Source organism: Sinocyclocheilus rhinocerous, unplaced genomic scaffold (assembly GCF_001515625.1).
Source record: "Sinocyclocheilus rhinocerous isolate Xijiao unplaced genomic scaffold, SAMN03320098_v1.1 scaffold260, whole genome shotgun sequence".
Lineage (NCBI taxonomy): Eukaryota > Metazoa > Chordata > Actinopteri > Cypriniformes > Cyprinidae > Sinocyclocheilus > Sinocyclocheilus rhinocerous.
In genome coordinates this window covers 582276-606063 of record NW_015637541.1, presented here as the reverse complement: position 1 = coordinate 606063, position 23788 = coordinate 582276, and the positions used below count along the sequence as shown (strand labels likewise).

Here is a 23788-nt window from a genome sequence, read left to right as displayed (position 1 = left end):
AAAAAATTAAAATTAAAATAAATTAAAAAAATTAAAAAATAAAAAATAAAATAAAATAAAATTTAAAACCCAATGCAGATGGATCTTAAACTCAGTATTAAAAAAAAAAACTTCCAGTATTACCACAAACTGCAATTCTTAGGACATGGCCTGAATCTTAATTCTTAAAAACAAAGTAAAGTAAAGTAAAGTAAAGTTAAATTAAATTAAATTAAATTAAATTAAATTAAACGCTACTTGTCCTTTTTTAAGTTGAATGTCTTATGAAGTTCAGAAATAAAATGTTCCTTTGGCAATTAAGTACATAGCAATGAAAACAGCCAAGTTTCCAACATTGGCTAGGCTCGGTTTTGCAAAGCGAAGAGAGGAAATTCGAAGACACTGCAAGTCCTTATGCTAAAGCGTGGGAAAGTTACTACACAAGTTACTAGACAAGTTAAGGGAGATAATGGCCTTGGCCTAAGAGCATTTCCTCAACACGAGTACAGCACGATCTGACTGCACACACGTTTCAGGAACTATGGAGATTTGGTGGTGGAAATCAAATTATTTTCATCCGGACAAAGACGTGTAATAAAGAGCTACATTATTATGTGAATGAGCACAATTTCCTTGAAATACGAGGCTCCTGGGATCTCTCTCAAAAAGATGATTCTGTATGACAGTACATTTTTCTTTTTGATGTTTTTTTCCCTCTTCTTTTGTGCTGCAGATGTAAAACAATGGAGCTTTTGCCGTTCAGAACACGGCCCTGCGGTTATGGATGGAACAGCTGCACAGAAATAATTCATCTATTACGAATGAAGTGGAAATGTGGAATTGCTTCTTTAAAAAGTTATTTTTATTATTTCATGTCATGTAAAGCCAAAAACAAGAACAATATCTCAAAAAATCCTGGAAAAAAAAAATTTATCACCATGTTTTCACAGAAATATTAAGCAGCACAACTGTTTACAACATTGATAATAATAATAAATGTTCCTTGAGCAGCAAATCAGCATATTAGAATGATTTCTGAAGGATCATGTGACACTGAAGACTGGAGCAATGATGCTGAAAATTCACAGGAATAAATTACATTTTAAAACATATTCAAATAGAAAACAGCTATTTTAAATTGCAATTATAGCCTATATCACAATATTACTGTTTTCACTGTATTTCTGATCAAATAAATGTTGTCTACGTGAGCATAAGAAATCTTCAAACATTAAAAAAAATTGTAATAATAATAAACCTCAAACTTTCGAACAGTAATGAAAGTCTATGGGGGTGTTTTTTTTTTGGCAGTGTATCATTCACATCAGTAGGCGGGATGAGTTAAGCCTCTAATAGTGTATTTAGGCTTAGGGGTTTGTGCAAGTAAACAAATTAACAAAACAGATTGGCAGAAACGTTATTAAAAAGTCAGAAAGTGTTTAAACTAAAAATAATGAAAAAATGAAATTCAAGCAGGGATGCTATAAAGCACTGGAATTCCCAAAGTAAACACACGTTTCCTGTGGAAACTGTCTGACCATGGTTGGACCTCTATGTGAAAATCTAGCAGTGCCAACTCATGTTTTGCCTCCAGCACAGTAGCTACTCCAGCATCTTTATTAAAATACTTTCCCTGTTAACCTTTGCAGGTAACATACCAATCTTTGGCATTCACTACAACAAATTCTTACTAAAAGCTGGAGATGTTGGCGTGCTAAAATTCAGTCAGTAGTTGATAATGGGAGGGAAGCTGACACACAGATGGAAATATCTCAGAACGAGCCTATCTGATAAGGTTTTTTTCTGTCCTATCAGAGACTAGCCCGGTCATCTACTGCCATTCACGAGCCCAATGAGGTCACATCCAAAAATAGCATCACAAACTCTACTAAGGAGAAAACAACATGAAATGAGATATTTAAACAAATGCCATGATTAATAAGCAAACTTCTTATTAAACTTCTCAACCTCAGGTTAAATAAAATTTTAATATTTATAATATTATGAACATATTATAAATATTTAAAAACAAATTTTAAAAATAATATTTTTTTATGTTTTTATGTACTATATATATTCACCCTACACAAAAAATGGTGTAGAAACAATTTCCACTCAGAAATTTGCTAGTAAATTACTTTTTAGTTTCATAATTACAAAAAGGAAACAAGTACCATTTAAACAAATGTGAAAACTGAAACAGCGGTAATCCAGTACTCTGTTTAAATGAACTGCATTACTGCATATATATTTTATTTCAGAAGTTGGAAATCTCATCTCTTTACTAATAAATAAAGCATCACACTTCTGCACACTGGACTGGAATAGGAAAAGTTTTTTTTATTAAAAAACACAAGCATCGCCTTCAAAATTAAAATAGCATGTTATAAAAAGCAAACTCAGGACTTCTCACAACCAAGTGCTCAGGGTTTCCAAATAAATTAAGTAATTTTGCTGACTTGCTCAAGTCACATCCCATGACTCTCGTCCAGGGCCCAAAATGTCTGCAAACCTTGTCAAGAGGGACCTTTGCCAGCAAGTTTTCACCCAGAGCAACTCAAGGCCAGATAACAAGCTACTGTGAGACAAGGAGAGTCCTCGTTCCCCCTGCGAGCACATGCCGAAGTGGCTACATCATCTTTATCATCATCGTCCTCCTCGACCCTGAAGACAAGGGGCCTAATTACGCTTCAAACCCTACTGGCTATTGGCCAGGTCAGCAGAATAAAGAGGGGCAACGACAGTCTGCGATGCTGACAGAACGAGAATTGTCCCCTGACTGTGAGAAAGACTTGTCAAGAGTCTCAAGATCTGTGCGTGAACGACAGCAGATATCGGTCGAGAGGAGCTGGCATCATTTCAAACGCCACAAACTGCCCACCAAACTGCTCTTTAGGAAACCGGGCTGTGGGACAATAAAGAGACTTTTGTTCACAGCGGTGACACACAACACTAGCCCACACAGTCATTCAGAGAGACAGCAGACGGACGTAAGGCTGAGTAAGCCTTCTCATAAATTTCACCGAAGTGTTACCCGAAGATAGAAAGCTTTTCTGCACAGGCTCACTTCTTTGAATCAGACTGATAGGTGCTATTTTTGGTCCGCTGACAGCTTTTGAGGAGGCCGGAGATTTATTCTAATCATTCTTAAACAGGTGTGAATTGGCGGAAGACAATGCTAAACGCGCACATACTGACTGAATAACCACCTAACAAAAGAATCTTGTTGAATGTAGGCCTACTGATAACGTCACGGCTGAAGCTTGTAATGGCTTTGAATTGTTTGTAAGAAAGGGACAAAACAAAAACAATATTTAAAGACATTTTGTGAGGTAACTGCATGGGAAGTGTGACATACTGTAGCTGTGGTCTGAGGGGAAACAGTTTTTTATTTGCCACAGGGAATTCACATAAAGACAGATATAACTTCAGTTTCTTGTTTTTCATTTCAAACAATCCCTGCCAGTTTAGCTTCCTTTACAAAAACCACCATGATAACTAAGGTTCCAACCAAAATACCAAACTTATTCTGGTTACTGCTACAATAAAACTATGCTAACCTTATATTAGCCACAGTCACCCAAAACAAATTACAGATTTTTACAATTACAAAAAGATTTGACAACAAATCGCTAGATTTTTACATTTTCTGAAAACAAAGTGAATCTTGTCTATGTGGTTGCTGAAGTGTTTATTTTGTGTTTAAGGAATTTCTATAAGGTTTTCATAAAGTTTAAAGCATTCCTACGCAGTTGCTAAAGTGTGTTGATTGTGTTTAGCAACTTACTATACGATTGTTAAGGTGTTCTTAGTGTTTAGCGCATTGCTATGCAGTTGCTAAAGCATTTCAACTGATTTTAGCAATTTGCTAGCACGGTTGCCATCGTGTTCTTTGTGTTTAACGCATTGCTAGGCTGCTAAAGTGTGTTTATTGTTTTTAGTAAATTGCTATGTGGTATTCTTAATGTTTAGCGCCTTGTTATGCTAAGGTGCCCTGAGGGATTTAGCGCATTGCTACATGGTTGATAAGATGTTCCAAGTGGTTTAACTCATTACTATGCGGTTGCTAAAGTGTTCTGTGTTTTAACAGATTGCTAGGTGATTCTTAAGGTCTTCTGAGCATTTTACCGCATTTGTGGATGCTAAGGTGTTCTTAGTGTTAGCGCATTTCTATGCAGTTGCTAGTGTTCTTAGTGCACTTGCTTACCAAATCAGATAGCATATTTTACCTACAGCAGTATGTAATATATAATAGGCATTTTGGTGGAAATTATGGCCACCATTGTAAATTTTTATATTTGTCACACACAAACACAAGGTTAGTGCATGAAATTCCTCTATTGAAAGTCAACAGGCTAACTGTAGAGTGCAAATGAAAGTGATATTGGATCCCTTCTGAAATATCAAACTGCGACATTTTGTATATTTACCAAGCTTTAATGACAAGAAGGAATACAACTAGGAAAGAACTACAAAATATCAAGTTGAAGAAAACCGAAAATGCTACAGGCTGACCAAACCAGAGAAACCAGGTGAACGAGGAAAAATTCAGACAGAAAGAGAGCGGAAAGTATTAGAGAGACAAAAAAAGGAACTGAAAAGCAGAGACAGTGAGACATCCTTTGTACAGATCATTCCAATAATGGACGAAATGGAATGTAAATCTCCAAAATTCCACAAACTATTAAGAAAAATACTCTGCAAGACAACAAAAACAATCTGAATGGCACCGCACTAGTGGTTTGGAACACACGAAGTCAGATTTTTCAGCATATTCACAATAAATTAGCATTTACTGCATGTTACTTGGCAACAGAAACTACCAGGTTCTGGAGAGGTCATAGATGATTGTTTCATTACAAAAAAAAAAAAAAAAAACTTAAAACCTGCAGAATTCATGTTGCATGCTCTACAGGAGACTCCACTCACAATTACAACTCATTGATTTCAATGGCGAATATGCCCTCTTTATTAAATAAGTAGAAATAAATATAATTATTATTACAAATATTATTTTCAGCAATATGTATTTATTTCAGCTATTTCAGCCTCATACTCCTTCAGTTTTGGATGACTGGCATTTACACCGCATTTATGTAACCTTATGGCTTACACTGTAACCAAAGGAAGCCAGATAGTCGGTTTCATTTGCAAAAACTCTGCGTATTTGGAACAGATCGCTAAATACTTTGGAAATGTTTTATCAACAAATGTTCTTCTGCACTCCAAAGATATCAGACTGCTATCCAATGTCTCTGATTGCCTTGGCCATCCGAAGGCCTCATGTTCTGAGCCAGCGTGGCTGGGTACCCTTGAGAGAAGTTATCACTGCGAGTCAGGAAGGCGGTTTACCTCTGCGGAGGAGTTCATGCAGACTCTCTGCGCTCTGGTTCAGGACGGCCCAGACCTCCTCCTCCTGCAGCGGCCCTCCTCTAACCTGCAGCGCCTCAGCCAGAGACACATGCATGATGCCTGTGGGGTTACAAAACACAGCAATGTTATTCTTACAATCATTATCACTATTCATACATACATCAAGGACATTAACAAGTGTTCTCTGTACATATATGAAGATTTTAAATTCTGCAGAACCTAAAGTCAACCGTTCTTTTTTAAATATATACACTGAAAAAAATATTGAAGCTGTAAATAAAACAAAGGGGGGTGCTTACACTGGAGCATTTATGTATGTATGTATGTATGTATTTATTTATGCAAGTATTTATTTATTTTATATTTTAAATGGGGTTAATTTTGGTTTCATGCTGATTTAAAGGGATAGTTTGTGTCATTTTTTTAAAGGGGTCATATGATGCGATTTCAAGTTTTCCTTTCTCTTTGGAGTGTTACAAGCTGATTGTGCATAGATAAGATCCCTGAAGTTGCAAAGACTAAAGTCTCAAAACCAAAGAGATATTCTTTATCAAAGTTAAGACTCTGCCACGCACCAAATACACAAAATAATGATCTTTAAAAAAGCATCATATGACCCCTTTAATATGTCCATATAGTTTTATTCATTTTTATTTCAGTTTTAGTTATTTTAGTACATCAAGTTAAACTAAATGAAAATGAGAAAAGCAGCCTTAATGACTAGCTGAAATATATATATATTTTAACTAGTGACACGGACAGTGTCCATAGTGTCATTTTGTCGCCTGCCAATGACGTCATAAACGCTCGTTTTGTTTTGTAGGAAACATGGAAACACCAAATACGCTTTAATATGTTGTGCGTTTTAATTATAAAACATTATAAAAGAACTTTCAAATGTATCTAGTATGATAAAACAGCGCTGCTTTTTTTCCCCACATACGCACGACCGGAAGGAGCGGAAGCGGTCGACTGTGGCATAATAAAAGCTCCGCTGCTTTCGAGCCGTGTGTAAAAAAAAAACATTTTAATCGAGGAGTAAATAGCCTGATCCTTGCAGTGCGTCATTTATGTGGTAATTATTGCGGGGCAAATTAATTGTAATCTTAATTTAATAATAAAAGTAACTTCATAATAATAATAGGCTTAATAAAAATCAGAATGTAACAGGCCTACATTAATTGGAAATGCCAAATCCTCTTAATGTTGCCAATAATTTATGTTTTTGACAATATCTCTGGCTATCATCGATATAAGATCATCGTTTTTCGACGCACCCCAGCACGGGGAGGTTATCACGGGGCAGAGAGCACGTTGCCTGTTACGTCGTTTGGGCTGCCTTGTTGAGCGCAGTGGCACTGAGAAAATTATATTGCACACACTTTAAGCTCTTTTATTTTATTTAACGATTAACGAATCGTTCGGTTTGTAATGCGAACAAAGAGTGAAAAATTTAAGGGGGTCTGAATACTTTCCGTACCCACTGTATATATATATATATTTAAAAACTAAACAAAACAAAAGTTTATTTTATGATTTTAGCTTTTAGTTAACTATAATAACCCGGATGAATAACACAATGTTATTGTAAAAAAAACTCCAAAACGACTGTAAAAATGATTTAAACAGCTTTACAGCTCTAATAATACTTTTTTTTTTTACAGATGAATGAATGTAGGAGCTTTTATAAAATTATAAGCATCACATTTGTTTTTTAAAGCCTCAATTTAAATGCCTCACTTTAACTTTGATTCAAAATGGGTTATTGGGTTAATTTTTATTTCATGCTGACTTAAAGGTGTAGTTCACCCAAAAATTACAATTCTGTCATCATTTATTTACGCTCATGTCATTCCAAACCCATTACAAGACATCATATAAAGCAGTAGCATCTCTTCACAAGATCTGAATTAAACCGCTTAAATTAATTTGGATTAATTTCACTTCGCCTTTATGTACTTTTTGGATCGTCTAAGTTTTGGTTACCTAGACTTTGGAGGGACAGAAAGCTCTAAGTTTCATTAAAAATATATTTATGCGCTTCAAAGATGAACAAAATCTTATGGCTTTGGAACAACATGATCTCTTTAAAGAAACAGCAGCACATTTAACTTCTGTAATATGCCATATTTCCAAGGGTAACATAATATTTATTTAGAAATAATGTAGGGTAAGGCTTGATTTTATCCATCAAGATTTTAATGGTTTGTTTGAATGGAAGTAAGCTATAAATACTGGTATATGAATATATATTATATGCATTTGGTGTTGCAGAAATGATATGCTTCACATACAAGAACAGAAATTGATGTAGAAAAAGAATCAATAATAGTGCTTGTGCTCTTCCAGGAAGAGCTGTTCATTCATCCTCTCTCCTGAAGCTTGCATAATGTCATGCTGTGTACATGCTGTTTATCACAGAAAGTTCTCCACAGAATACCACACAACTTAGGTGAGGAGAAACCTGTGATTAATTTAAATTGAAATACAATTCTGAAAAGAAAATAACTCCTGAAATTGTCCAACATTCGCCATAATGTCATAACAAAACAAGCGAAGTCGTTCGTGTCCCGTCAGGTCTAATTGTCAGGGTGGAGTCAGTTACACTCCTTGCAGTGAAATTGTTCATTATTACGTCCAAACCTCTGCACTGCTGCCACAGCTGTAGTTACAAAGAGCCGTAAACCCCTGGAAATCCCAGCATGCTGTGAGGAGAGAGAGACAGGGGAAGCTCAGAGTTTAAGGGATTACTTTTGAGCAAGCATTACATGGGGCTACTTATGAATACTTATGTGTCACATTTCAATTGAACTGTGGAGTCAGACTTTTCAGTTTTAAATATTATATATTATAAAGCCCCCCCCCCAAAAAAAACCTGTAAAAAGGTTCTTTAAAAAAAAATAATAATAATGTGACCACGAAAAAGGGGGGCTGCTTTTAGCATTTACAAGCAGAGATTATTTTTAAAAGCACTAAATCTCATTTTTCAGCGACCAAAACCCATCAAGAATGCACTAAAACAAAGACGTGGCAATCAGCTTCCATCTAAGATACTCAAGGCCCCAGCAGCGAGAGCAGGTCATTCCACATAAGAGAGAAAGCGCCACAGATAAGCGCATATTTATGCAGGAATGCTCACTGGGGATGAGAGACTCTGAAAGAGGGATATGAGGGGAGGAAAGTGAGCTCCAGACCCCTCCCATACGCCTCATTAGCCCTTACTGTGGGGGGCTGTCGTATGCAGATTGTTTTCCTCTGCTTTTGTTATTCCAGCGCAGGCAGCGAGTGGAATGTTTGCCCCGTCTCTCAGGGTGCTGTGGAGCACTGGGTCATTCCCACCGGTACGCTCAGCCACAGGGGAACAGGACAGGACAAGTGTGAGAATATGGGCTATATTCAGTCCAGTAGAGCAAAGCCAAGGTCATGGGTTCGATTCCCAGGGAATGCATGAACTGATCAAATGCAACAACAGTCACTCTGGATAAAAAGTTTCAGCCAAATGCACAAAATCCGGAATAGGAAACTACCTAAGCTGTACTGAGCACTTTGCACAGCATGCAAATTTTCAGTTTGCATTGAATACTCGCATGACAAGGAATACTTGAATTTGAGTTCACTTTAAAGAAATACTTCTGGTTTAGTACAGGTTCAGCTCAATTGACAACACTTGTGGCATAATGTGGATTACCACAAAAAAGAACTTCCGCTTGTCCCTTATTTTCTTAAAAAAAAAAAAATTTACAATAGAAGAGAAACATTAAAATACACAATGAAAATACAAAGTGTTTCAAAAGCATAGCCACAAGATGAAAACAATATTCATGTAGGGCTGGGCGATAATTCGATAACGATAATTATCGCGATATCATTTTCCTCGATAAAACGATATGAAGAGTTCGATAAATTTTCGATATAATGTTTAGCGGCGACTCATTTGAATCGCGCCACACGGACCGTTTATCCGCTTGAATCAAAGTTCAAACTGCCGCGCAGCGCAGCTCACTAGGGCAGATGTGTTTACGCGGTCAAGTGAGCATTAAGCAGCGCTGTGAGATCCAGTGTGAAGCGCTTGTATTCAGCGATGAACACAAATGACTCGGTGATTTAAACTAGTTTAAAGTCAAAAAGCAGAAACACTGTGTGCAACGAGACAGTCAGAAGGCTTTTCAATCTACACATCGCCATCATTTACCATGGTTTTACTGTAGTAACACTCACTGCACCATGGTGTTGTGGTAGAAATGTGGGATATTCACACTGAATTTTATTACAGGAGTAATGGTATATAATTATAGTATGTATTTGTGATTAAGCTATAGCATGTGTGCATTTATACTGAATGTTTTTAGACTACTGTTTTTCATACAAATAGGCTACCTAAAAACCATAGTTATATTTTTACCATGGTATTGAGGTGCTATAGGCTATGTGTGGTTTTTACTGTGTTTATCGTGATTTAAATGTATGCTACTGTGGGAGACCAATGCTTAATTTAAAAAAAAAAAATCTTGGTCAGAATAAATGTAACCATATAAATCTGAGGTTTTTTACAGATGTTACTGATTTTGATAATGAACAAAAAATGACATTTATCGTGATAATTATCGATATCGACTGATATGAAAAAAATTATTGTGATAATGTTTTTGGCCATATCGGCCAGCCCTATATTCATGTGAACCAATGTTATTTTAATATCACTGACACACTAATATAGTTTAATATAATATTTTAATATTGTTAATTAACATTTTTGTTTTTATATTTTGTTTTCATTTTAGTTTTAGTTTTAGTAATTTAGTTGCATGTTTTTGTCTTTGTTTTGTTTTGTTTTTAATGTCTATATAGTTTTATTAAGTTTTATTTCAGTTTTAGCCTAGTTATTTTAGTACATCAAGTTGAAATGAAAATGTGAAATCTTAACGACACATCTCAACAACCTGAAATATTTTATATATTTTTTAATATACATTTAATATATTTCAGGTAAAGCTTTTGTTTATTTTATGATTTTAGCTTTTAGTTTTAGTTAACTATAAAAATCCTAAAGAATAACACAATGCTATTGTTAAAAAAAAATGCTCCACAAAATTGGTCTCAATCTAAACGCCTCACCTTAGCTTTGATTTTAAATTATTTTCTTGTGCTAATCAACATTGTGTCACTAATGCTGTCAATTGAACTTATTTTATACTAAATGCAGAATATTCCTTTAATGTGCGACAAATTACCCAGAGGCAATATTAGGTGCAGTTTGACTCTAATGACCAAACAGTGTTAATACATTTTTACACAAAATTAGAATGCAATATAACTGTACTTATTGTGTTAAACTATGCACGCAACTTAGTCATGTGTGAACAATGTGTTACATACTGCATGCAGGATTCAGTATATACCACACAGTGTGCAGTACGTTAACATTCCATTCCCAACATAGCATATGTTAGACCTTCCCAACAATCCTGGGAGCTCTCACATCCAAGTGTTTTTTTATTTCACTATGCAAATTTCAGAAATGTGTCTTTTCCCAGTCATTATGCGTGACAACATATTTCTAAACATGTTAAAAAGCATCAAGTAGCACTGAACCGCTTCAGACTGCAGGGGAATTTGGGTTATGCGGTATGTAATCACTTTAAGAAGAAATCTCGCAATTCTGGGGAAAATGTTTCTAGAGAAGGAAGAAAAGCCTGTTTTTACAATGCTTGACACACAACCAAAAACACACAAACGCAACCTCAACTTACTTCTGTAATACTAAGCTTCATTTTAAACATGTTCCCCTGATGTCCATTTGTAACTTTAGTCAACTTTATAATAATAATAATAATAATAATAATAATAAAAATAATAATAATAATAATAGTTGCTACAGCACCTTCAAGACTTAAGGCTTGTGCACACCGGGACGATTATCGCGCGCGAATATCGCCGATGTTTAACGCCTCGAGACTAAACAGAGGGCGCCAATGTGAGTGTGCACACCAGCGCGCAAAACGCCAGACGTAAAAGCGTCATTTTTTAAAAAACGCCTCGGGCTCGTTTTTTTGGTTTGACGCGCCGCGTTAAAAACTGGCCAACCAGTGAGATTGGCGCTTTTGTTCACGTGCCTGGAGCTGCTGAAGTTACAGTAAAACACGACTTGGTGGCGCTCAAGCACAAAACGGTCTTGCCGAGCACACATTGATACCTAATGACAAAGAGGAAGTAAGCAGACGAAGAAGATGCATCGAGGCAAGATTAATGTAGAGCTACTGGTCTCATTGGTGTCTGAACACAAAGAGCTTTATGACAGCGACTACAAAAATCTTGATAAAAGGGAGTTGTTATGGAGAGGAATTGCGGATTAAATAGGATTCGATGTGTACCAGGGTATTTCTGTTTTTCATTAAGCGCCATCTAATGTCAGGGAGTGAATTTGCACGTTCACTCGGCTCGTGCCAGCGAAAATCACTTTGGTACAACACACAAGACGCACGAGTGCACGAGGCTTTACTGTAAATAATCCCTTAAAATTAGCTAACCATAATTTGCATATGAAATTAATTACATTCCACCAGTGTTATTTCATGATAATTAAAATACTATTACAGTTTATTACAATTTTAAACTAGATTTTTTTTATTTTGTTAACATTTTAATTTTAGTTAAATATTTTAGTAGTAATTTTGTTGTGTTTTTGTCATTTTAATAGTATGTAATTGTAAGTAATATGTCTATATAGTTTTTATTCATTTTTATTTCATTCATGTTTTAAATTTGTATTGATTGTTTTTAGTCATTTTTATTTCAGTTTTAGTTTCAGTTATTTTAGTACGTCAAAAAAAACTACATGAAAATGAGAAATGGCTGAAATTTTAACTTTGCTTTTGTATATTTTATTTCAGTTAATATTTAAGTAACAAAAATTTAAATTTTATGGTTTCAGTTAACTATAATAACCCTGCATCTAGGGCTGAAACGATTAGTCGACATTATCAAAAAAAATTGTCGACAAATATTTTTGTTGTCGAGTAGTCGTTTGATCTCATATGACCTAATGTAAGAGCCTGCAATAACGCGGTTTGAGACTGTAATTCAGCTGTCCTGATGTAATTCAAGAGAAGACGACAGCGCTTCAGTTCAGAGCAAACGCAGCCGAACCCGAGGCTGCTGAGCGGCGTTTGGATGAATATGTAAATATATACTGCACGCTTTCCTCTCAATAACAAAATAAACACATCAAAAACTGACAGCGGTGAGAAAGCAGCAGTTTAAAATGCATCTAAATACTGCGATGTGGATGTTTGCACGAGCTCTGCATTTCAGTACTCCGGTAAAGTCACGTCACGTTCATTTATATAGTACTTTATGCAATAGATAGCCTAAAATCAAGCAGCTTTACAGTATTAAACATGAAAAACCAGAGTCAGTGTCTCTTTCAGTTAGAATTACAACTTGATTTTCTGTTATAAATCAGCTCTCCAGTGTGGAGCTAGCTAACGATAAAATATTTTTATTAGTGGGGGAAAAAAAGTTTCATTAAAGTGATAGTTAGGTTTGCAGAGATCAAAGCTTGATCTAGTTCAGGACTGTTTTGATTATCATAACCCTATAAGGTATTTTAAGAGAGATAATGTTGTGAATAAAATAATTTATCCAAAAATAAAACGTCTTATCACTTAACCTTTATTTTGTTTCTTATCCATATGACTTACAAAAAGAGATTTTAGGCAGAATGATGTGTCATTCAGCTACTTTCTCATATAGCTAATTAAATGGTGAATAAGAGTTTCTCTGCCATCTCATTTTGTATGCCAAATATATTTATTTGTATAAATTAATTGTATAACTGAATTACATATGACTTTCAAAAGCTGAAGTGATTACCTTAATTTATTTGTTAGAATGTATAACTCAATATTTTAACTAATTGCAAAAGCTGAAAAATCAATAAATGTCTAATGATTATTTAGCAAAATAATTGACAATTAGTCGATTAATCGTTCTAATAATTGTTCGATTAATCGATTATCAAAATAAGCGTTTGTTGCAGCCCTACCTGCGTCCCACCATATTGAATACGTATTCTGATTGCTATGTAAATGTTGCTGTTTATATACTAAGCTGCTCATTAGTTTCCATAAATGGTCTATAGATCTTTTAAAATATGAAGCAATGCAGCAGCAATGAGGTGAGACATGAAACATAAAGCCCTTAAACTAGACAGTACTGAAAGAAGAGCTGCAATGAATAGTAAATTCGGGCCAAGTTATTCCCAGAGTGCCGAGCGAGCGGAGGAAACACAAACAATGAGCGTGGTCAGGGTTTTCCTGGTCAGAGTAACCAAGATTTTAAAGGGATTAATCTTTGAAACATTATATTTCACGCGGGCGAAACCCTTCACCCAGAGGAGACTTTCCTGGTCTTGCACACCCACATAAAGATCAGAGCGCTCAGAGACAGAGGGTTAATATGATAGAAGAAGGGCACTTGTTTTAAGGCATCTTCCAGATGATACAGGCACTCTGTTTTTCCCATAAATGCCTGAGATGGGAGTCATCATCTCAGTATTTTCCATTTTGTTGCAGAACTTGGCAGAACACAGATTCAAGAATAAAACTCTACAAGCAGTCAAATAAAAACAGAAGCATGGGCTAACAGTTTCCAACAGAACAGCAAAGCCTGATAGAGAGGATGTTTAATTTTATCATAACATTAATCTGTGGTTGGACCCGGTTAAATCATCTGTACTTCTAAAAACAGCTCAATGCCAGTAAGCTGAGCCGAAAATCTTTCTTGAAGATGCTTTTGCCAGGAGAAAGCAAAAAACACCCAAACTCACAGAATCCTTTGCTGGATCCTGTTACCTCTCTCTCTCTCTCTCTCTATCTCTCTTACTCAATCTCTGTTAAAATAAGGAAAACTTTAGAGTCAGGAAAGCCTCATACACAGATTTTCCAAAAACAGATCACTGAGACCTAAACACTTGTATGACTTAAAACAGGATGTAACAATGCTTCCTTCAATTAAATTCTTCACATTTCAGCTTTAAAACAGTAGTTGTCAACTGGTGGTTCATGACCCCAAAATGGCACGCGGGTCTCAAATGATGTAAAAAAAAACAAACAACAGAATGCACCTAACCAAATAATCACACATAAATCAAATCCCATTAATAATAGCCTAAAATATGCTTATTTTGTTGATGTCAATACTGTGAATTCATGCATCACTGATAAACCTTATAAACGTATAAATGATAAATATAAATAGTTAATACATATAAAATATTACATAAATACATATTTATATAATGTTTATCTAATTTATATAAAGTTTATTTATATAATTAAATACAGTAAAAACAATAAAATAATTGTATTTTTTAGATTACATATAAAAATATATTAAACAATTCCATAAATATAATATAATTTAAATAAATAAAAAAAAAAAAAAAAAAAAAAAAAAAAAAAAAATATATATATATATATATATATATTTATTTATTTATTTATCAGAAATCATTCTAATATGCTGATTTATTATCAGTGCACATATAGCCTATTTATATTTCACAAAATAACAGTTTTTTTTCTGTATTTTTAATCAATATATATAATTATCTATTATATAGCCTAAGCAGCTACATAACAGTTTTTTTTAGTTCTAAACAATTAAACCTTTATGTATTGTGCCGCTACTTGATTTCAAAACTAAACTCTGGAATCTGAGCAAAACCGAGAACCACTTCTTTAAAAAGTCAGCTTTTACAATTGTATTGCACCATAATCTCTGCCAACATGCGACTCTAAAAGCATATGAGAACAGTAGACTTCTATCTGCAGTAGCACAGGTGACTGGAAGGACCAGATCACTGCACCATGATGAATCAGTGCATATTTTCAGCAGCGAAAACAAAACACACACTTTTACAAGGTAAAACTCCCTTTTACCCTGGATGAGTCACTACTTGGCTGAAAGATCGACCCAGCCCCTGATCTTCTTTTCTCTCTTCCTATTCCACCACTTTGCTTGTGCAAGTTCATCATGATCGTTCGTTGCTCAGTCAATCATTTCTACCCTTGTCCCTGGCCCTTACTACTCTACTTCCTCCCATTTCTACTAATAACAAGGTTTCTATGGGGACCAGAATTACACCAAACAACTCCTCCTTTTTTCTTTTTCTTTCCTTCATGAGCATCACCAGTTTTTAAAGTTTAATTTATGAAGTAAAATAGTTAAAAATTAGTTAAAAATAAATAACAGTGAAAAATAATAATCTACTGCAATAAGTCACGATTTTATCATCTGAAACATGCGTCAACTTACATAATTTGCATCGAATTACATAATGCAAGCATGTGAAACGTGCAAAGCACACATATTTGGATTTGTACCGAATGAGAGAGGTACAGTATGCGAGCCTAAGCTGGTTTATTTGTGGAGTTCTTTTCCAACATAAATTTGTTAAAGTTTGGTGTTTATAATAAATGTTGCTTATAATGAATGCCAAGATAATTGATGTTTGTTTTATACTTTTTCCATTTTTCCATTCCTGATCTGTTCTGAATGCTGTTAAATCCAACTCTAAAACCACTAAAAGTTAAATCAGAGATGCCGTTAAATTAGGAAACTAATCTAATGACCGTTTTCAGGAAACTCAATGACTAAAGCACTTTAAAATCATTGCGAAATTTACCATCACTAGCAAAAACATTGCAAAAATACAGTATATATTTAATACTTCCACCCTTCCAAATCTATTTCAATGCCAAAACCATTTCTACATTCAGTGTTTGCTAGATCCTCCCTTTAATTCTGATTTAATGTCAGTTTTGCAATCCATTTCATAATGGTACAGTTTGCAATTCACATAGGGCGGCTCTGATCCAAGATCAGTGTGGGTGGGTGGTTTCCACAGCCTTTTTTCTTCTCCCAATGGTGTGATCAGTAATTAAGACTCTAAAGTAGAGTTCTAGAGAAAACCAGAGGCCTCCGGAATAAAACTGCCCACTCGCGGCTGCTTCTCTTGGTCAGATGCACTGATGTCCGCCATTGAGCCTAAGCCAAAGGTACTATACACTGTGCCCGGGACAACAGCCCAGTTTGAATTGAATATACTGGTAGAATGCACATTAAATCAGCTTTCAATAACTTTCCATCCTGGAAAAACCCAAAATATGTGAAGCATCCATGAAAAAAAAAAAGCTACAATCCCAAAACAGGATGAACGTTTTTATTTTAAAGCTTACTTTGCACGCCTTGTTAACCGCAACACAAGAAAAGAATATTAACTCTAGCAACAACACAGGAACATCCTGGCAACCACCCACATCACCTTTGCATCATGTTAAAACAAAAATAAAAAAATAGTTATTTGTGTCAAATCAAATATTAGAAGAAGAGTCTGTAAGATTTTTTTTATTATTATTTAAAAAATTTTTTTAAAGAAGTCTCCTATGCTCACCAAGGCTGCATTTATTTGATTAAAAAATACAGTAAAAACAGTAATATTGTGAAATATTATTACAATTTAGAATAACCATTTTCTATTTGAATATATTTTAAAACATAATTTATTCTTGTGATGCAAGCAGAATTTTCAGCATCATTACTCCAGTCTTAAGAGTCACATGATCCTTCAGAAATCATTCTAATATGCTGATCTGCTGCTCAAGAAACATTTGATATTATCAACATTGAAAACAGTCGTACTGCTTAATATTTGTATGGAAACTGACTTTTCAGGATTCTTTGATGAATAAGACATTCAAAAGAACAGCATTTATTTGAAATTGAAATCTTTTGTAACAAAAATCTCAATTTTAATCAATTTAATGCATCCTTGTTGAATAAAAAGTAATTTCTTTATTTAAAAAATTTAAAAAACTACCGACCCTGAACTTTTGAACAGTAGTGTATCATTCTATAAAACATTTAAAGCTTTATTTCTGTACTCAAGAATCCATTTATTCCAAAACATCATTAAAAATATGCATCAGCGCTGACTCGGAACAGAAAACTAAATCTGTAGAGCATAAATATAAAAATGCTTTTAAAAGCATTTTCTCAGAATAAGCACAAAGCAGAGTGCAAAAGAGATTGCAAATGCACTTTCCAAAGTGATGTTCAGGAAAACACCTCACATAGATGACTGAACTAAAAACCTGAGCTGCGCGCGCCTGGCGTGTAAAAGCGCACTGAACTGCGGTTCAGCAGAGATGGAATTTCCTCAGTGGAGACAGGCCAGAACAAAATAACATGCTGAAGGAGCAGAATTAGCATCAAAGGTGTGAGGGTGGGGTTTGATCCAGGCAGCCATCAAAACTGAGACTTCCATTGAACTCGTTTCACAATCTAGCGAGAAAGATCTACTTAGAGCATGAGTGGAAAAACCAGTGGACGACACAAAGCTGCTTAAAATAACTTGAAACTTATGTTATTCTTTCTGTGAAACCAGACGCCAACCAAGATTGTTGAGACACTTTCTCAAAGTCGCCTACAGAAGCTTCCCATTCAACCAAATGTTAGGAAACTGAATAAACATTTACACAAACGTATTACACGCAAGCAAACCAGCACTCGCGCCCTTTCTTACCCTCAAGTCACCTGTCAAATGCACCATCCAAATGGCTGTTACATCACATAATAAGCACCATAATCTATCGGACAAACTCGTAGCTCACCAAAATACATAGCAGCTGGATTCAGACAGCCGAAGGTGACCTCATGCACTGGACGTAGGTAAACCGCTTTCACCATCGGCCTACTTTCACATCCATCCAATTTCGGTCTAACAAAGCGCTCAAACACACAGGCTAAAACTGAAAGACTGAACTGTCAAAGTTGGACTACTAAGTCTGAACCATCTCCTGTCCTGCACGAATGAACTTTGAGATATTTCTGTAGGCAAGATTACCAAGCCAGATTCGCACAACCCAGATGTAAGCAGCGCTCAAACTGCAATGGAGACCTGAAACAAAAGATCCATTGAGCTTGGCGTGGAGGATAAAACAAACCTTCGGACCACCGCACAAAAGAAAACAAGAACTCGTATTGGCCCCTATAACTATGGCTGGATGAATCAGACACCCTCACTGTCAGGAACATTCCTCTGTGCAAGAAGCTTCTCTTTTACTGCTAATTCTGTGAACTGCAAACCACACAGTGCAATTTCATAAGAATTGCTCATGTTTACACTGGAAAGAGACAGTTCCCCCTGCCATTAGATCAGGAGTGGCATCGTGAGATATAAACAGACTAAAAATGACAAGTTTCAGCTCTCAAATGACAGCTTTGGCGAGCCGAAGTTGATCTGAGGATGAGAGCTTTCTCAAACTGATGATGTGGTCATTAGGATATAAAAAGCAAAGTACAATCTTCTAATAAGTACTGTGGTGGTAACATAGCTTAGTAATGGTCTGTGATTATAATTTGTTACTTAAATGACACTTTCTACATTACTTTCAGGTCATTTGTGATTACCGGATTTGATAAAAGTGATTTTACTGAGATTGGGATTTCTATGTCAGGTAATAATCCATTGAATAATCCATTGAAATACTGACAAGCAGCACAAAACTAGGCCTGGACATCACAATATCAAAATATTAAAACTCTTTTTCATTACCACATTCATGTACTATGGTGTTTACATGTACAATAGTTGTCAAATTTGTATTTTTCCTTCATTGCACTTTAGTGTTAGCTTGAATCTTTTGTGTTAAGACCACATTCTTTTTAACTTTTATAACTAAAAATTCCCCATTAAAGGGTTCACTAGACCTGTAATGTGATGATTTGGTGGTCAGGCTACAAAAAGGAGCCAAAACAGCGACATATCATCAATAATTCTACCAAATAAACACACAAAAGTCGTTCATTTCAATATTACTGACTAAAACTATATGTTAAAGGCACAAAACTATCGCTCAAGTGTACCAATGGCCTTCATCAGATACAAGTTAAACACCTGCGGTTACTTCCAAATTGCTCCACCATCCAACACTGTGCAACATTTGACATATTTTGTAATTGCAGCGCTTATATTTTACATACATTACGCCTTCTTGAAATTGTCTTTAGTCTGTGATGATAAAACTCGAATAAAAGTCGCATTTTTGCTCGAATATACACATAAAAAAAGCTCTCCTAATCCAAAGCCTGGTGCCTCATGGCCAGCGCAAAGCTACTTGCGCGGTTTATAGACCAATATAAACGCTGGTAAACTTTGCAAGCAGCAGCATCAAACTGAAGAAAGCATTGATGTTAAAACATAAACTTACCTCGCAAATAAGTGGCCTACAACTTCAAACTTCGCTCCAACTACCAGCCAGTGCGCAAACAAGAGTCCAGCATCACATCCACCAGCAAACCTGAAATGGAAAACCAGCTCGGGTCGAACTGGCAACAGGTTTTACTTCATAAGAACTAATTCGACCGTAAGGTCCATGATCTCCATTTAAAAAAAAATTTAACCCGCACTCCTTGGTTTCTTCTTAAAGAATAATGCGTAAAAACGTGCACCCTGCACGTAAATTGAGATGATCTTAACGCGGCTGAAAACGGGCAGCGCGTCTTTGGTTCCTTTGGGAAGCCGAGTCACCCTTCCAGCCCGTAAGGTTCAGATATCTCTCTCCGTCTGTGTGAGCCCTCCTGCTCGCTGGAGAGAGGGAGTAACCAGACACCCGCACTCCTGCTGCTCATTGGTTACTTTCCACCGGAGCAGGAACCGTCACACCAGCAACATGAGGCGTCTCTATAGAAACTCTCCTCAACTGGGAGGAAAATACCACGAAAAGTTGTTACAGTGAGGCGCAGTCCACGGTGGCCATGCATCCAGATACGTAACGCAGCCAAAACAAAACATACGAAGAAGAAATTTGCATGTTTGCGTGCAGATTTTCATTTTCCTTACCCCTTTAAACTTTTAAATATGCAATCTCATTAAATACCAACGTATTTGCATATTAAGCGATAAGGCCTGACGTTACCACACACCCAGATACCGACAAATCTGTTGAAAATGTGATTTAATGTAAAAATAAAATAAAATAAAATAAAATAGGAAAAATTCACCGTTTTAATTCTTTCAACTTAAAATCTGCATATGATACAGACCCTTCAAAAAATTCCACAATTTTTTTATGTGATAACAGTTTAGTTAGCTGGTATCTTTTGTCAAGGTTTATTTAATTGTAAAATCAGAAAAATCTGAATATTCAAATAAAGCACTTTTGTATATGTAAAGAAGCATTTTTTTTTTACTTTTAGCCTTTTAAAACATCAAAGATCTCATACATATATGTGTGTGTGTGTGTGTGTGTGTGTTTGTATGTATATGTGTAATCATATATATAAACTTATTTTATATCAACTAGGCGATATTTCACATTTTCATTTCAAGTTGCAGTACTAAAATCATTCAAACTAAGCTAGTTGCCAAGGCGATACTAAAATCATTTAAAAAAAATACAATAAAAATGACAAAAACACAACATTTTCAAAAAATTACAACTAAAAATCTAAAAATAAAATCTAATAATAATAAAATCTAAAATTACAGGATTATTTAATGATTTTGAAACTAAATATTGTGTTCAGTCTGAACATGATGATGTTTGACCTTTAAAAAATCTTAAACAATAGAAATGCATAAAGGTCATCTAAATAACAAAAAATGTCATGTTTATTCATTTGTTAAGCTGTCATTTTGGATTTTTTTTTTTTTTTTTGCAGAATATTGGGAAAAATCAAATCCTGTATCATCATTAACTTATATTATTAAATAATGTATGCCTGTCTGACCAGCAGGTTTTGTTTGAGAGTTCATGCTGTTACACCTTATACAGTGTTTTGTTCTGCTTGAAATTCTGTTCTGGGGTCAGTCATGCTTGCTTATGTGTTGCCTGAGAGCTAGAGAGGAATGTACGGTGGCCGAGAAGTGCTAAACAAATCACAATTCTGAAATCAAAATAACAAATTACAAACGCAAATGCAAGTTTAAAAAACAAAATAACAATTCAGAAAGCACAACAACAATTCAGAAAACATTATAATAAGTCAGAAAACACAATCCTGTATACGTTGATTGACAGATGTCTCGTCCAGTCAGCGGTGAGTAATCCCAAACCAATGGGCTGTCTCAAACTATACCTACCTTTTCCGGTTTGTCTGATTTGTCGTTGTGTTTTCTGACTTGTAAATTTGTTTTCGGATTTGTCATTGTGTTTTCTGACTTGTTATAATGTTTTCTGAATTGTTGTTGTGCTTTCTGAATTGTTATTTTGTTTTTTAAACTTGCATTTGCGTTTGTAATTTGTTATTTTGATTTCAGAATTGTGATTTGTTTAGCACTTCTCGGCCACCGTAGGAATGAGAGTTTAGTACACCAACCACAGAATTCCACCTCCACCCTTCTCGTCTCCCATCCCCTCCCCTTCACGCTCCTTTCCCTCACCCTGTGCCGCTATTGACCCTGAAGTCTTTCTTTAAACTTGAGCAGAGCTTCCTACTTCACCTGGGGCAGCAGGGATCACCATACATGCCTGCATGTGACCCCTGCAAGAGGTTGTAGGTTGTTGCAAACATATTGCTTTGATTTATTTTACTTCAATACTTTCATTAAAACATATCTGGGGTTCGCAGATGCCAAGAGTTATTAAAATGTCTTTTCGAACATAATGGAATAACGGCTGATGGTTCGTTTTTGTAGGAAAGAAAGGATGTGTGCAAGAGAAATAGTGATTTAGCACCGCTCATATGACTACGGCATTTCAAGCCACAAATAGCAGGGTACGGATGAACCAAATGTCACTCCGAGGTACCGTGCTACAACAGTAACATTTTCTTCTTCTAAAACAGAATCCGGAGAGAAGCAGAATGAGTGCTATTTTAAAACAGACCGCTAGATTTTTGTTTTCAGGCCTGATGTGCCCACCTCCAAAAAGTGGGGCAAAAGGAGGTGGCGGTTAAACTGAACAAGAGGGCCCTGAGGAGCAGGATTATGAAGAATTAGATGAGGAATATGGGACAGGATGTGCATGGAATTGCAATACAACAATGCAACAGTGTGTTAAAATGTCATTAATCTTTATAGAAAAAAAAATGTAACGGTAATGTATAAAGATTTCAGGATCTGTCATAATATCCAGGATTTTTAAGCAGTGTGATGCTTCTGTGGAAGCAAGGCGGGTGATTTCAGCTTTTTTATTCAATTAATTTTTTTGCTGAATGGCATTTTTGTTGGACAATAAAAGACATAAGCCTCTTTATCACTTCAATTCAATGTTTTTCATCTCTACTGTATAAATGCCAAAACGATGGTATGAGGCACATGATTGGTTGCTTCTAACCGTAACATACTTGCAAGTTTGATAGCACAATGCAGGGTTAATAGTGCAAAAGCATAACCCCAGGTAAAAAGCAATGTCAACCCTGCTTTTAAATTACATTTTTAATTTTAAATTTTAAATTAGTGTGAAATGTACCTTTAAAAGAGGAGTTTAGAACGACGATAACCTGTGGTTAAACACGGTGTGAAAAGCCCTTTTCAGAATTAAGGCCACTAAGAAAGATTCTTTCTTATACAAATGAACAGCTTCCCTCATTATCTCTTTGTAGGCCTTTAGCATTTAGAGAATAGGAGATTCCTTGTCTGTTTGGATTTTATTTGTTTATGATGTCTACAAATGTTCCACCAAGTGACAGCAGGCTTTCTCTATCCAGGGCTTTGGAGGTTTGTACCTACAGGGCATAGCAGCACAGAGCGCTCCTGGCTCCAGATCAGGCCATTAAAAAAGGAAAAGGGGAGGAGGGGAAGACCGACTAGATTGGTGGGTTTGGTAATTGCTTGCCCTGGTTTTGCAAATATGCTTCCTCTTGCACTTTTGCTACACCTCTGAGGGCCCTGAGTAAAACAGCTTGTCCCAAAGAGACTCAAGAATTATATAAATACAAATTTTGTTTCTTACTCTGAAGGCTGTAACTAAGTACTGTAGCAACTAAATGTTGTTATTTTGCTCCCTAAAGGCTCAGTTGAAGGCAGAAGCTAAATATAGTTTAATCTCTCAGATCGCATATATACTGTATAATTCATACTGTATGCATACTTTAAATAAGAAGCTAAACTCCAAGTTTAAAGTCCAGATTTATGCTGTAGCTTGCAGACCGAACATAAGCCACTGACTGTAGAGTATATAGTGTAGTTTAATGAAGTAAAACAAAATTCTCCCTGATCTTACCCTTAAAAATTACATTCATTGGTGTAATCCTGTTTATTAATTTAGGTCATATTAAAATATTTTTATGAAATTGTATTTTTGAGTAAAACCAGTTCATTCTAATGACATGAAGCATATTTTTTTAGGTTACCTGAGATTTTCAGTTCACTACATTTTTATTAAATATTTGTAAATTATATATATATATATATATATAGTATATATAT

General features: G+C 35.4%; 1 protein-coding gene across 3 annotated transcripts in view; it reads right to left on the bottom strand.

Moving 5' to 3' along the window:
• LOC107749010 (tyrosine-protein phosphatase non-receptor type 13-like) overlaps positions 1-19999 on the bottom strand; it is a 106675-nt gene extending 86676 nt beyond the window's left edge. For all 3 annotated transcript variants that reach the window (XM_016564055.1, XM_016564057.1, XM_016564056.1), the window contains exons 1-2: positions 19626-19999; positions 5332-5451 (exon numbers count right to left, since the gene is read on the bottom strand). In XM_016564055.1, the coding sequence (XP_016419541.1) occupies positions 5332-5446 (115 nt within the window). In that variant the 5' untranslated portion in view covers positions 5447-5451; positions 19626-19999. The remainder of the gene's footprint in view (positions 1-5331; positions 5452-19625) is intronic.
• Positions 20000-23788: the final 3789 nt, after the last annotated feature.